Raw genomic sequence first — 10528 nt, forward strand, 5'->3', positions numbered from 1 at the left:
TTCCTGGCAAGGAGGGAAAGCTGCTCTTGTCGTTTTCGGACCTGACAAAGAGACACGGTTGCCATGTCTAAAGTTGTGCCGCTTCCAGGCATCACATTTGCCGGTGCGTCGTATGCGCGTAACGAAAGAGTTTTTGATTCGCTGCCGAAGAACGACAAAAGAAGAATCCGGCGTGGTGAAGTGATTCGCTTTAGGGGCGCGCCTCGTTCATTCGAGCGGCCACGTTGGAACATTTCCGTGTTGGATGAGGCTCACCCGTTTCCTCAGCTTCCCATTATGCACTCTTTGCATAGCTTTGAGGGTGTGGAGGTGCTCCATAGGGAGTTTCCCGAGATTGTTCGTGGGGCGAAACATCTTGAAACGAAATGCCGTCCAGGGCTGTGGACAACGAGGGTAAAGAAGGGATCTCCCAGGGACGTTGACAGTGCCAGGGAGCGGTGGAACAGTTATCTTTCCCGAGTTATCGCGTCTGAGTGCTCGGAAAGAAAAAAGGAGTTGCGGAGTGGATGGGACTCATCAAAGAAGTCTTGGACATTCACAGGACGTATCGGTGACCCGAAGGAGAGCCAAAGAAGCTACGTGGAACTAAACAAAACAAAGAAAATCTTGAATATGGACGCGTACAATAGTCCTCTCTCTCGAGTGAAGAAAATGAATGAGAGCATTCGAGCAGCAAAGCGAAATGAAAAGATGCGGAAGGAACAGACGTCACTAACACATGTTTGCGCCTCTGGTGCTCCGGCAGTTTTTAAGATGAGCAACATTGATGAGTGGTGGCACTTGGATCCCACCCTCACTGCAGCAGAGACAACGGCAGCGTCAGCCGTGAATGTAAATAAGGGATCAGAACAGTAAAGATTGGAAGAGCCATCTTTTTTTTTTTTTTTTTACCCATTCTTGTTATGTTTCCATAGGGCCGGGAGCTGAAAAGATCACTGGTCATTTGCCTAATTGCCCGAGCAAGATGTAGTCAGGAAACGATGTTGCCATTTCGTCCCGTCTATTCTGTGACTTCTCTGTTTCTTCCCCCATACACATTTGCAGACCGCATTTCTATATGTGTGTAAACTTATCGCCCCTTTTGACATGTTTCTCTTTTGGTAACTGAAAGGAAGGACTCTTAGAAACATAAACAGTGAAAATAACAAGTCAAACGAAGCACGTGAACGAAGTGTGGGATTTTTGACCTTTTTGTTGTTGTTGTTGTTGAGGGAGTCTTTTGAACACGAGAGGGAATAAGGTGTTATAACGGTGTATACAAATGACGGATACTTTGATGGAGCCAAATGAGTTCCAGAAACTCGTTGGAGTCCTTATGAAGGAAAAATATATTTACGAGCAAAGTGCCGCAGACAATGTGTTGAGACAACATCGCCAGTGCACGGAACGCAGTCGCTCTGCATCACGGACGCCCAACAACTGCCGGTCCCTCAGCAATGCCAGCCTTGGCAGCCGCGCCGCAATTCGGCGAAGTGGCAGCGTAAAGTTGGGCGGGCGGCCACCGCGCATCCCGTCAGGGAGAAGAACACCCAATCCCGCCCCGGAGGATTCTTTGCGGAGTGAATCTAACGATAGCCGTGGCTTTTCCGATATGTCTGTGCAGCACGGCATTCCCAGCAACGATGCGGAGAAAAAGAAGATGGAAGAACTCACGGCATGTGTGCTAGGGTCCGCTGGACCTCAACTGTTTTCAAACGATTCTCATGAGGGCAGCGAATCTGCAATGGAGAAACCCGAACCGTCTACTCCGGAGGACGAGGAAGACAGGGTGGATCAAGGGCCTCTTTCAGCGCAGCCTCCGATAAGACGCAATTTATTACAAAGTCCGCCAGCTGACCATGATGATAACCCTCCAGTAACGACGTGCAATGAAATGGAAGAAAAACAACAACCGTTGCAATTCATTCCTCCATTAATTGCGTGCTCTCGATGCACACTCCTTGAATCCAAACTGCAAGACATGCAAGAAGCCTTGAGCAGGCTCACGGAGGATGTTATGCGTATTGCGGCTGGACAGGCGAAGAACGACGGCATGCTACAAAGCACTGATTCCGCATCGGAATTTTCTGGGAATTTGAAGGAGTTGAGTGGCTCAACCGAAGAGAAATTTCTTACTGTCATCATTGCACTGGCCAAGCGGGTGCGTCGCCTGGAAGTGGACTTGGAAGCATCATTGGAACAAGTACGGGTGATGGAATCAGCCGCTATTGAAAGGGATATGAAGCTAAACCGCACCAAGGTGGACCATAATGAAATTGAGGAAGTGGTCGCTAAGGCGTTGTCGAACAAGTACATGGAAGACTTCAATGAACTAACAAATTTTTATCGAATGTGGGAATTAAACCCAAAGGATGTGCGACAGGCTCTCGACTCATCGAGTTTGTCGTCCTGTATAGATCTTCTTTTACGTACACCGCCGTTTGCTCGTGTTTTACGGATAATGATGGATAAAGATAGTGAAATACTGAACGCGCTTCATGAGCAACAGCGTTGCAGCCTTGAGGCAGAACGTCGCGCCTACTATGAGTCCAAGCCGTTACCCAACAATCAAGTTGATGGTTCTTTGACGACTGTTCAAAAAGAAATAATTCCTCTTCATGAGCAACTATTGGGGATATATTTGGCGGATGAAGAGGGCTTGGAGGGGGTGCGTGTGATATCCGTCCCTGCGGCATCCCAAGCAGTGCACGCTGTGAGTTATGGGGATGTGATAGTTCAAGTCAATCATGTCACAGTACATTCTGTGGCTGATGTATCGTATGTGCTTTCGCGTACACGACCTTCCGCTCCCGTTGCACTTTCTATTTTGGCACGCAACAAGCCGTATTTGCGGATTGTTGAGGTGCAGCCTACCGAAATTTTTTGAAGGAAAATGTGGAGGGGGAAGAGTCATTTCTAATTGGCACAGAAAAGCCGTTGAAGACTTGAGTTTTCTCTAGCCATGCCACCGGCATGTGCCAATGGAGAGTGTTAACATTTGAGAGGGCATGGAATTTCGATTCTTTTCTGTTATATATATATTTTCTTTTAATATGCTCTCTCTTCCTTTCTGTATGCTTAAGGACGGTTCATGTATCACACAATTTTTTCTTATCGTCATTATCGAAATGATTTTGGTGTTTTTTTCTTTCAATATGTGTAATATGCATACATATATATTTGATTTGGTTTTCTTAACTTTCACCCGTTGATTTCTGCCTACTTGGCGACAGTGGTTTGTGTGTTAATAGCACGCTCTTCCACCTTTGCTTCTGCCATTATTTGTGGACGCCACTTTTTTTTTTCTGTGTGTGTGTGTTCTCCTGGCTGTTCGTAAACTGTTACTTTTTTGCGACAAGGTATTTAACCAGTGGTGGGAAATAAAGGGTGGGTGTGGGTGTGCTGGAAAAGCATTGAAAAAAAGAGTGATAGCTGACAAGCGTAGCCCGGAGAATTTAAATGGCAGTCCTTTACGCTTCCAAGGCGAAGTGTACTCGCTTCAAGGCGATAGTGGAGAGAACAAGACGGCTTCTTTTTACCGGTGCATCAGGAGCTAATGGGATTCGTGCCCTTAGCCGCAGTCTTGGCATAGCAGTAGACGCTGGTGGGAAACTTGTGGATAAAGCCACCTTTGTAGAATGCCTAAAAAGTAACGATGTCCCATTGGACGAGGAGGATGTGGAGGCAATAATGTCTGTCTTGGATAGAACTGGGGATGGCATGCTTGATCCGGTGGATTTTATTGCAGCCTTGCGACGAGAACTCACTCCAGTGAAGCGTACTTGGATCATACGGTTGTGGTACACCTTTAGGCAGAACACGAATGGGACGATTTTCATTGAAGATCTCGTGAATGCGTTTAATCCTGCAGGCCATCCTTCCGTTTTGTCTGGAGAGCGCAGCGAAAAGGAGGTGCGGGAGGAATTTCAAGGGACGTTCAATACCACCACCAATCCTGATGGTGTATTGACGCGGCAGGAGTTTGAGCAGTACTACTCGTGCGTCGCTGGATCGTGCCTTGATGACGCTTCGTTTGTGGCGCTCTTACGAGGTGTATGGCCTGCGCTTGCAGGTAAGTCAGGCCAACACGTTACAGTGAATGATGAAAGGGAAAACATTTGTGGTGCAACCTTCAAGGCTTCTCAGACGGCAGTTCAGAAAGGCGCTGTCAACAAGGTCAGACAAATTGCTGCGGACTTTGATGGGATTATTCGCACCTCACACCGTCCTGCTGTCATGGCCTCACCGCTTGCCGCTCGACAGGTTTCTCTCTTATTGCGCGTAAAAGATGCAGAGGGGGCATTTTTTCTTACGAGGGAGGACTTTTTGGCGACATTGTGGCAGCAACGCCTATACATTGCAAAACCGGAAGAAGCTCTAGAAGTTTTGGATACAAGGGGAGACAGCTCTGTCGATTACTTACTTTACCTGACGATGCTTTTACCGCAACTTTCCCCAGCCCGTATGATGATGCTTGAGCGACTCTGGGAGTTGTTTCCAAAAGACACATGCGGTACTATCGATGTCTTGGAGCTTCACAATTCTTTCAATGCAAAAGATGGTGAGGAAAAGAATGCTTTTCTGAGTGCATGGGACGTTCGTCTTGCCATTCAACGGCGGGTTACTTTGGAGGAAATTGTTGATTGGTACATTCCTATGAGCGCGACAGTACAGTTGGATAAGGATTTTGAGGCGGTGCTGAAGAGACAGTGGAACTTGGCATAGATGCGGCTGTTTCGAAGAAGCAAACATGTAAATAAATATATATATATGAATGCAGGGATATATGGGACGATCAGAGGGAATTTTCCTGAGATTCTCTGTACACATGTAGAGTATGATTTTTGCGTTTTTGTGAGGAGGAGAAGGAGGAATTCACTTATTCCACTGTAACTCACGTGCAGAGTGAAGGGAAAGGAATGATCAGAAGAAGAAAGGAAGCGAAGGGACAAGTAAAAAAGGACTGATTTTGTTCCTTCTTATTCTTGGTTTTTGCTGTTGAGTCTCTTTTTTTTTTTTTTTTTGGATTGAATACAACTTTTTTTTTTTTTTTGCGGCTTGTTTTGACGTGAAATTCACAGTCATTTTTTTTTTTTTGCGCTTACATACGGCCACATCGATGTGGGTGGAGTGAGTCGTAGAGGGGGGAATACAACGAATAGGTGAGGCGCACACACACACGGGGGGGGAAAAAAAGTAACAAAAGTGCAAAAAAATGCAACTCGGAGGGCACTTTTACACGGCGTCTTTCATAGCCGTTATTTTGGCATGGCAGTTTTTGTTGGATTTTGGAGGCATTTGGGGGGTTGCTACGATCTGTCAGTTCGTGGCTGTTACGCTGCCGCTTCTCTGCATGGCGTTTAGGCTTTTTTTGGGGTCGAGATGGGGATCTCACAAGGTGCATAAAGGCATGCCGTTGGACTTCAAGCGTTTTCTCGGTGCGATCCGTCTATGCGTTGCTGGCTATTTTTTTTCCATGTCGGGAATGCAGACGTTGTTTCTTCTTTTGTCCGTGTACAACTTATATGTGACATTGAAGAGGGTTTCCTCAGCGGGGATGTTTTGGATACCCATTCGAGGTGGAAGTCGTGCGTACGCCGACTCCTCCAAGCCACGCACAAGTAGCTTGAGGCCGGATACGGATCAACAGAAGCGCTGCGTCATAATGGACGAGGGACCACATTTTAATCGAATTGCCCGTGGGTGTTTGTTGTAAGGAAGCGGAGGCAAAGAAGGGTTTACAACCCGGACGTGTTTTTGTGCGGATCATATACATGGAAAGTGTGTACGGGTTTCAAAGCGGTTTTATTTCTCCGGTATTGATAGAAGAATGTGTACAGATGGTTTTTCCAATGCCTTCTATATATATATATTACTTAATTTTAAATGCTTTTGTTTGAAGCCCACGTTGCTTTAGGGCGATGTTGCTTGTGTTGTTTACTGTTCTTTTTTTTTTTTTTTTTAAGAAAAAGAGTTTAGGTGCGTGCTGTAGGCGCGGGGTGCCAAATAAATACGCAGACGGAGAGAAATACCGCAAAGGCTATGGATTCGGAGCCATTTGCATTTGACGGTGAAGGCAGCCGCGCTCGCCAGAGTGAGTACGTGGATATGACTCTCGTGCATCTCGGCATGAAGTTGCGTGACATGGGCATTGCATTTGAGGATATGGAGCTTGCGACGGTGCCAACGCAGTTTGCAGAGCAACTGCTGAGTTACATCGAGGCATTCGAGGAGCGGGAGTCTGCAATCCGAGCTGCAACGACGGAGCACCGCGCCCAACTGGAGCAGGAACAAAAGCGACTGGAGTCGCTGCAGGAGGCCACAGAAAAAGCGAGAGGTGAGGTGGCGATATTGTCCGAGCGAATCAGCTCCGCGCTCAGTGCATTTCGCGGGGAAGAAAAGTTAGAGGCGCAGCACCGGCGGGAGCGACAACGGGACGTGCAGGATATCGTGCGACAGATTGAAAAGAAGGAGCTTGAGCTAAGGAGAGAGACAATGGAACGGGACCGTTTATCTAAAATGCTGAAGAAAGTCAAAAAGTAGTACCGTGTGGGTCTGCTGGGGGTGAAGAGGCAGCTTTTCTATTCGATTATTTATTTATCTTATTCTATTTAAGTGGGAATTCACATCCTTTCGTGTGCATGCGGCTCTGAGTGGACCGCGGGAAAGGAGCTACGCGTGCACACACAAAATATCGCTCCCCACCTTCCTGTTGTAGATTTTAGATGCAGAAGAAAGAACAATTATAGAAAAAAAAAAAAAGAACATTATAATTTTAATGTTGATGCCCTCAGTAAATGGTGGTGTGCTTTTTGTAAAAAGACGCATTCCGAGTATGCCACATTGACGACAGTAAGGAGAAGAAATTCCTAAAATAAAATTTTTATTTTATTTGTTATTTGGAGAGGCTGCATTTCTCTTCCGGCTGATATATTTGTATATTTGTATATATTGCTCTTCATTAAAGGAAAAGTGGGATTGGATATTGGGAGGGTCGGAAGGAGCAATAGAACAACAATAACAACAACAAGAAAAGGTGTTAGAGGCAGTGACGTTTGAATTAACAGCGAAAAACCGAAAAAAAGGAAAAAAAAAAAAAAAAAAAAAGATGGCGCTATCGAGGCAGGATCCACGTCTTGCCCTTTATTGCGAAAGACAAGACGATATATCGCAACTTGTCCGGCGTTTTGTATTGTTTTTCTTCTACGAGGATCGTTCCATTGAAATGCGGGAAATTCCCAAGAATGTGCTTTATCTCAGGCGCGCCCCCTTCCCTCACTTGAAGAAAGATGATTTTACTCTCGGTGCGTCTCTGACAATAAATGGTGGAATTGTTAAAATTACCGACTACGCGGATGAGGTAACACGTGTGTTGTGTGAAAAGAAGAGTGAGTTCACGGTGGTGCTTTTAGGGGATTCGCTGTTCCCACGGCTGGGCCATTACTTGGCCATACTCACGGAAGAGTGTGATTTTACTATTTCTTCCATGCAAATGGCATGGCTACATGAAGGCACCTCGGAGAAGTATAGTCTGCCTGAAGAGCTCACAGATTCCCGCTTGGTTGCAGCATGTTGTGTGCGCGCCGACGCTATTCAAAAGGGACTAGATTACGTAAAACGCATACCTGGCGCATTTGCAGCGAGTGATGAGAATGAGGCTAAAAAATGGGCACAGTTAGTGGAGCATGTGAGCCGAGATCCAGTTGCCATTCGGGGGGATTCTCGCTGCTCTGTGGTTATTGTGAAACCACATGCTGTACAAAGCCACGCTGCTGGCGTTATCCTTCAGCAGCTGGTTGATACGGGACTTGAGCTGACGGCATTAATGCTTGCCAACCTTTCTTCACGCGTAGTGGATAACTTTCTTGAGCCGTACAAGGGTGTGCTTTCCGATTTTGGGGAGTCGGCTAAGGCCCTGACTGGTTTGGTTTGGATTCTTCAGCTGGTATCGCTAGATGATAGCGTTGACGTGGTACATCTCGTGCGTGAAGTCTGCGGCCCCTTTGATCCGGCATTTGCAAAGGAGCTACGGCCCAAGTCTATCCGCGCAAGATTTGGCGTGGATCGTGCGAACAATGCGGTGCATTGTTGTGATCTACCCGAAGAAGGGCCAATTTACACGAGTTTCTTCTTTGACTCCATAAATGTAGAGGAGTGATGATCTCATTGAACTTCTTTTGAAGGTTTCTTTACTCCCTGCATTTGCCGGATGGAAATGATTCGATTCTATACATGTCATATTTCTTTGATGTGAGGCGGTTGTGTCATTTCCTGAATGACTACATCTATATCTATATATATATATATATATATGTATTCATGTATTTATATCAACAAGATGGGGAATCTTTTTATTTACTTATCCCAGGTATTTTCCGCGGTGCTGGCTTTCTTTGGGTTTGTTTTTTTTTTTTTTTTTTTTCTCCCATCCAAAGGCCCCAATGGTTGTGAAATTGGAGGAGGCAGAGGAAAATTGAAAAAAAAAATTGTGGGGCGGCCGTATTTCTGCTGCGAAGAGATGTATGTTGTCTTGTATACCTTTTCGTCACTTTCCCTATTATTATTATCATTATTCCTTTGTTTTTCACGCCCCAACTCCAGAACCTTTCCGATGAAACTGTGCAAGGTGCTACTGGTGTTGTTTTCTTAATCTTTTTTTTTTTTTTTTGGCGGGTAGTAGCGGATACATATATATATATATATATATATATATATATATGAGTGTTCGAGAGGCCATTGGTGAAAAGAACTTTCTGCTACGCAGAACGCCTGCAAATCCAAAGTATGAGAATGTCAAGGCAGTTGTGGAGTCCGGAATGACAGCAGAGGTGGCACGGCTCATGAAGCGAACAGGGGCCAACACGGAGCGCCACTTGGGCGAATGCTTTCTGCGTATCCGCCCCAAGACGTTAGCGGAATATATTTTACTTCTTAAAAGACAAGAAGAGGCTAAAAGCATGGGCAATAGCGACGGCGGATTTGCGCACCCAATGGACGAGTACCGCTCGCCAAATGCAAGGCCACCTAAAGAGTATCTCATTCTTGATGTCCGCTCAGAGGAAGATTACCGGGCCTGTCATATTGAGGGCTCACTGCACTACCCAAAGCGACGGTTGGTACACGCAACAAACCCATTTCTTCCGGAGATGTTTGAATTTAAGAATAAAGATAACAAGTGTATCGTATTGTACGATCTAGAAGAGGAATTAACAGTGGGACAGAGCGTTGGCAAGATCCTCTTTGAAAAGGGCGTTGATAATTTGGCAGTGCTAACGGGAGGATTACGAGAATTTGTACAGGACTATGCTTCTCTAATAGTGGGAAAGTGCCCTGTTCCGATAGTTCCCCGGGACAATCGCCTTTTAAAACGTGCAGAGGCGCTAGCAGCAGCGCGGAGTGAAACGCAACGGAGCATGTTTACTCATAAACCGAAGAGCTTGTCGAATAGTCTTGCCAAGCCAAGACGGTAGTGAGGAAATCATGTTGTTTTTGGGACACCTCGTGGAGAGTAGGAAGGGATTGTTAGACGGGTGTGAATCTGTTGGATAAAACGCGACGTGGCAATTTATTTTTTCCCTTCCTTTTTTTCTTTTTTCTTTAAATTTTTTTGAGAAAGTGGATGCGAAAATCATCTTTTATTTTTTTTCCCCCCTTGTTTTTTCACATTTTTTTTAAACGTTTACGTGGGTGGATACTAGGCAGTGCAGAAGTGGAATGGGTATACAACGGGCCGCTCACTCATGTATTCTCTATGCTTGTCCATAGTGGCGAATGTGACTGTTTCTTTTTTTTTTCTTTTTTTTTTTTTTTTTTTCATTGGGTGCTCTTGGGGAGTCCTGCGTTCCTGCGTGGAAGGCTTATGCAGAGGAGCGTTAGGGCCTGGCTGAATACCTGTTAAACATGTTGGCTGATGTGAGTGATTCTAACAAGCGCCGATTGCCATCCCCTCATGTGGAGAATGACATTCCACTCAACGGGACCCTTCTGGAGGAGGCGCGGAATGGAGACACCGATGTTAGAAACATTTCAAATGAGAAAACGAATCCTGGCATGTGGGGAAAAGCGAATGGGGCTTTGAAACGACGAAAATCAGCAGCAAAACTGGCGCAAACTCGGGTTACGGTTGGCATGCGTCTGAAGCGGTGGATAATCACGGGCCGGTTAGGTGCTGGATCCTTCGGTGAGACCTTTACGGCTGTAGAAGAAACAAAAGATTGCGGAGATGGCGATGAAGAGGATGAAACGGCCGACAATTTGGCAGTTTCACATAAAATTAGGACCTCCTCGAGTCCGGTGGAGGTGTGCATCAAGGTGGAAAAAGAAAATAAAAATGTTCTTCGCATTGAGGCGGCAGCGTTGAAAAAGATGCAATCCTGTCCTCAGGTAGCACGGTACTTGGGGAGTGGAAATACAGGAGGTATAAATTTTTTAGTGATGGAGCGACTGGGACCCAATCTGGCGGAGCTGCGCCGTAGCACTCCCATTGGCACATTTAGTCATTACACAACTATTAGGTTGGGTATATCATGTCTCCCGGGCAATACGCGGG

At 46.0% G+C, this 10528-nt stretch overlaps 7 protein-coding genes across 7 annotated transcripts, besides 15 other annotated features; all 7 read left to right on the forward strand.

The window, feature by feature from the left end:
• Window positions 1-2111: part of a sequence feature (areas merged during assembly that could not be assigned to a particular haplotype. This can correspond to areas where the two haplotypes were merged or to regions with more than two copies in the genome that were merged during assembly.) that runs on past the window's edge.
• Window positions 64-855, forward strand: Tc00.1047053510879.170 (hypothetical protein, conserved; the record flags this gene model as incomplete). The annotated part of the gene is made up of 1 exon (XM_809586.1): window positions 64-855. The coding sequence occupies one exon, from the start codon at window positions 64-66 to the stop codon at window positions 853-855; it is 792 nt and encodes a 263-aa protein (XP_814679.1).
• Tc00.1047053510879.180 (uncharacterized protein) lies at window positions 1262-2866 on the forward strand (the record flags this gene model as incomplete). The annotated part of the gene is made up of 1 exon (XM_809587.1): window positions 1262-2866. One exon carries the CDS (start codon window positions 1262-1264, stop codon window positions 2864-2866), a length of 1605 nt encoding a protein of 534 aa, XP_814680.1.
• Window positions 2112-2179: a sequence feature (areas merged during assembly that could not be assigned to a particular haplotype. This can correspond to areas where the two haplotypes were merged or to regions with more than two copies in the genome that were merged during assembly.).
• Window positions 2180-4596: a sequence feature (areas merged during assembly that could not be assigned to a particular haplotype. This can correspond to areas where the two haplotypes were merged or to regions with more than two copies in the genome that were merged during assembly.).
• On the forward strand, window positions 3439-4704 carry Tc00.1047053510879.190 (hypothetical protein, conserved; the record flags this gene model as incomplete). Its single annotated transcript, XM_809588.1, has 1 exon — window positions 3439-4704. One exon carries the CDS (start codon window positions 3439-3441, stop codon window positions 4702-4704), a length of 1266 nt encoding a protein of 421 aa, XP_814681.1.
• Window positions 4597-5108: a sequence feature (areas merged during assembly that could not be assigned to a particular haplotype. This can correspond to areas where the two haplotypes were merged or to regions with more than two copies in the genome that were merged during assembly.).
• Window positions 5109-8885: a sequence feature (areas merged during assembly that could not be assigned to a particular haplotype. This can correspond to areas where the two haplotypes were merged or to regions with more than two copies in the genome that were merged during assembly.).
• Window positions 5840-5867: a sequence feature (AT_rich).
• Tc00.1047053510879.200 (hypothetical protein, conserved) lies at window positions 6022-6522 on the forward strand (the record flags this gene model as incomplete). The annotated part of the gene is made up of 1 exon (XM_809589.1): window positions 6022-6522. One exon carries the CDS (start codon window positions 6022-6024, stop codon window positions 6520-6522), a length of 501 nt encoding a protein of 166 aa, XP_814682.1.
• Window positions 6850-6873: a sequence feature (AT_rich).
• Window positions 7057-7086: a microsatellite.
• Tc00.1047053510879.210 (hypothetical protein, conserved) lies at window positions 7088-8137 on the forward strand (the record flags this gene model as incomplete). Its single annotated transcript, XM_809590.1, has 1 exon — window positions 7088-8137. One exon carries the CDS (start codon window positions 7088-7090, stop codon window positions 8135-8137), a length of 1050 nt encoding a protein of 349 aa, XP_814683.1.
• Window positions 8266-8310: a microsatellite.
• Window positions 8378-8401: a microsatellite.
• Window positions 8663-8698: a microsatellite.
• On the forward strand, window positions 8697-9449 carry Tc00.1047053510879.220 (hypothetical protein, conserved; the record flags this gene model as incomplete). The annotated part of the gene is made up of 1 exon (XM_809591.1): window positions 8697-9449. The coding sequence occupies one exon, from the start codon at window positions 8697-8699 to the stop codon at window positions 9447-9449; it is 753 nt and encodes a 250-aa protein (XP_814684.1).
• Window positions 8886-9040: a sequence feature (haploid, Esmeraldo-like haplotype).
• Window positions 9041-9359: a sequence feature (haploid, non-Esmeraldo-like haplotype).
• Window positions 9360-10528: a sequence feature (heterozygous, Esmeraldo-like haplotype).
• Window positions 9760-9793: a microsatellite.
• Tc00.1047053510879.229 (protein kinase, putative) lies at window positions 9880-10528 on the forward strand (the record flags this gene model as incomplete). The annotated part of the gene is made up of 1 exon (XM_809592.1): window positions 9880-10528. A coding segment is annotated over one exon (649 nt), but the record flags the coding sequence as incomplete, so codon positions are not given.

The sequence above is a fragment of the Trypanosoma cruzi genome, genomic scaffold, assembly GCF_000209065.1.
Source record: "Trypanosoma cruzi strain CL Brener 1047053516931 genomic scaffold, whole genome shotgun sequence".
NCBI classification, from domain to species: Eukaryota; Euglenozoa; class Kinetoplastea; order Trypanosomatida; family Trypanosomatidae; genus Trypanosoma; species Trypanosoma cruzi.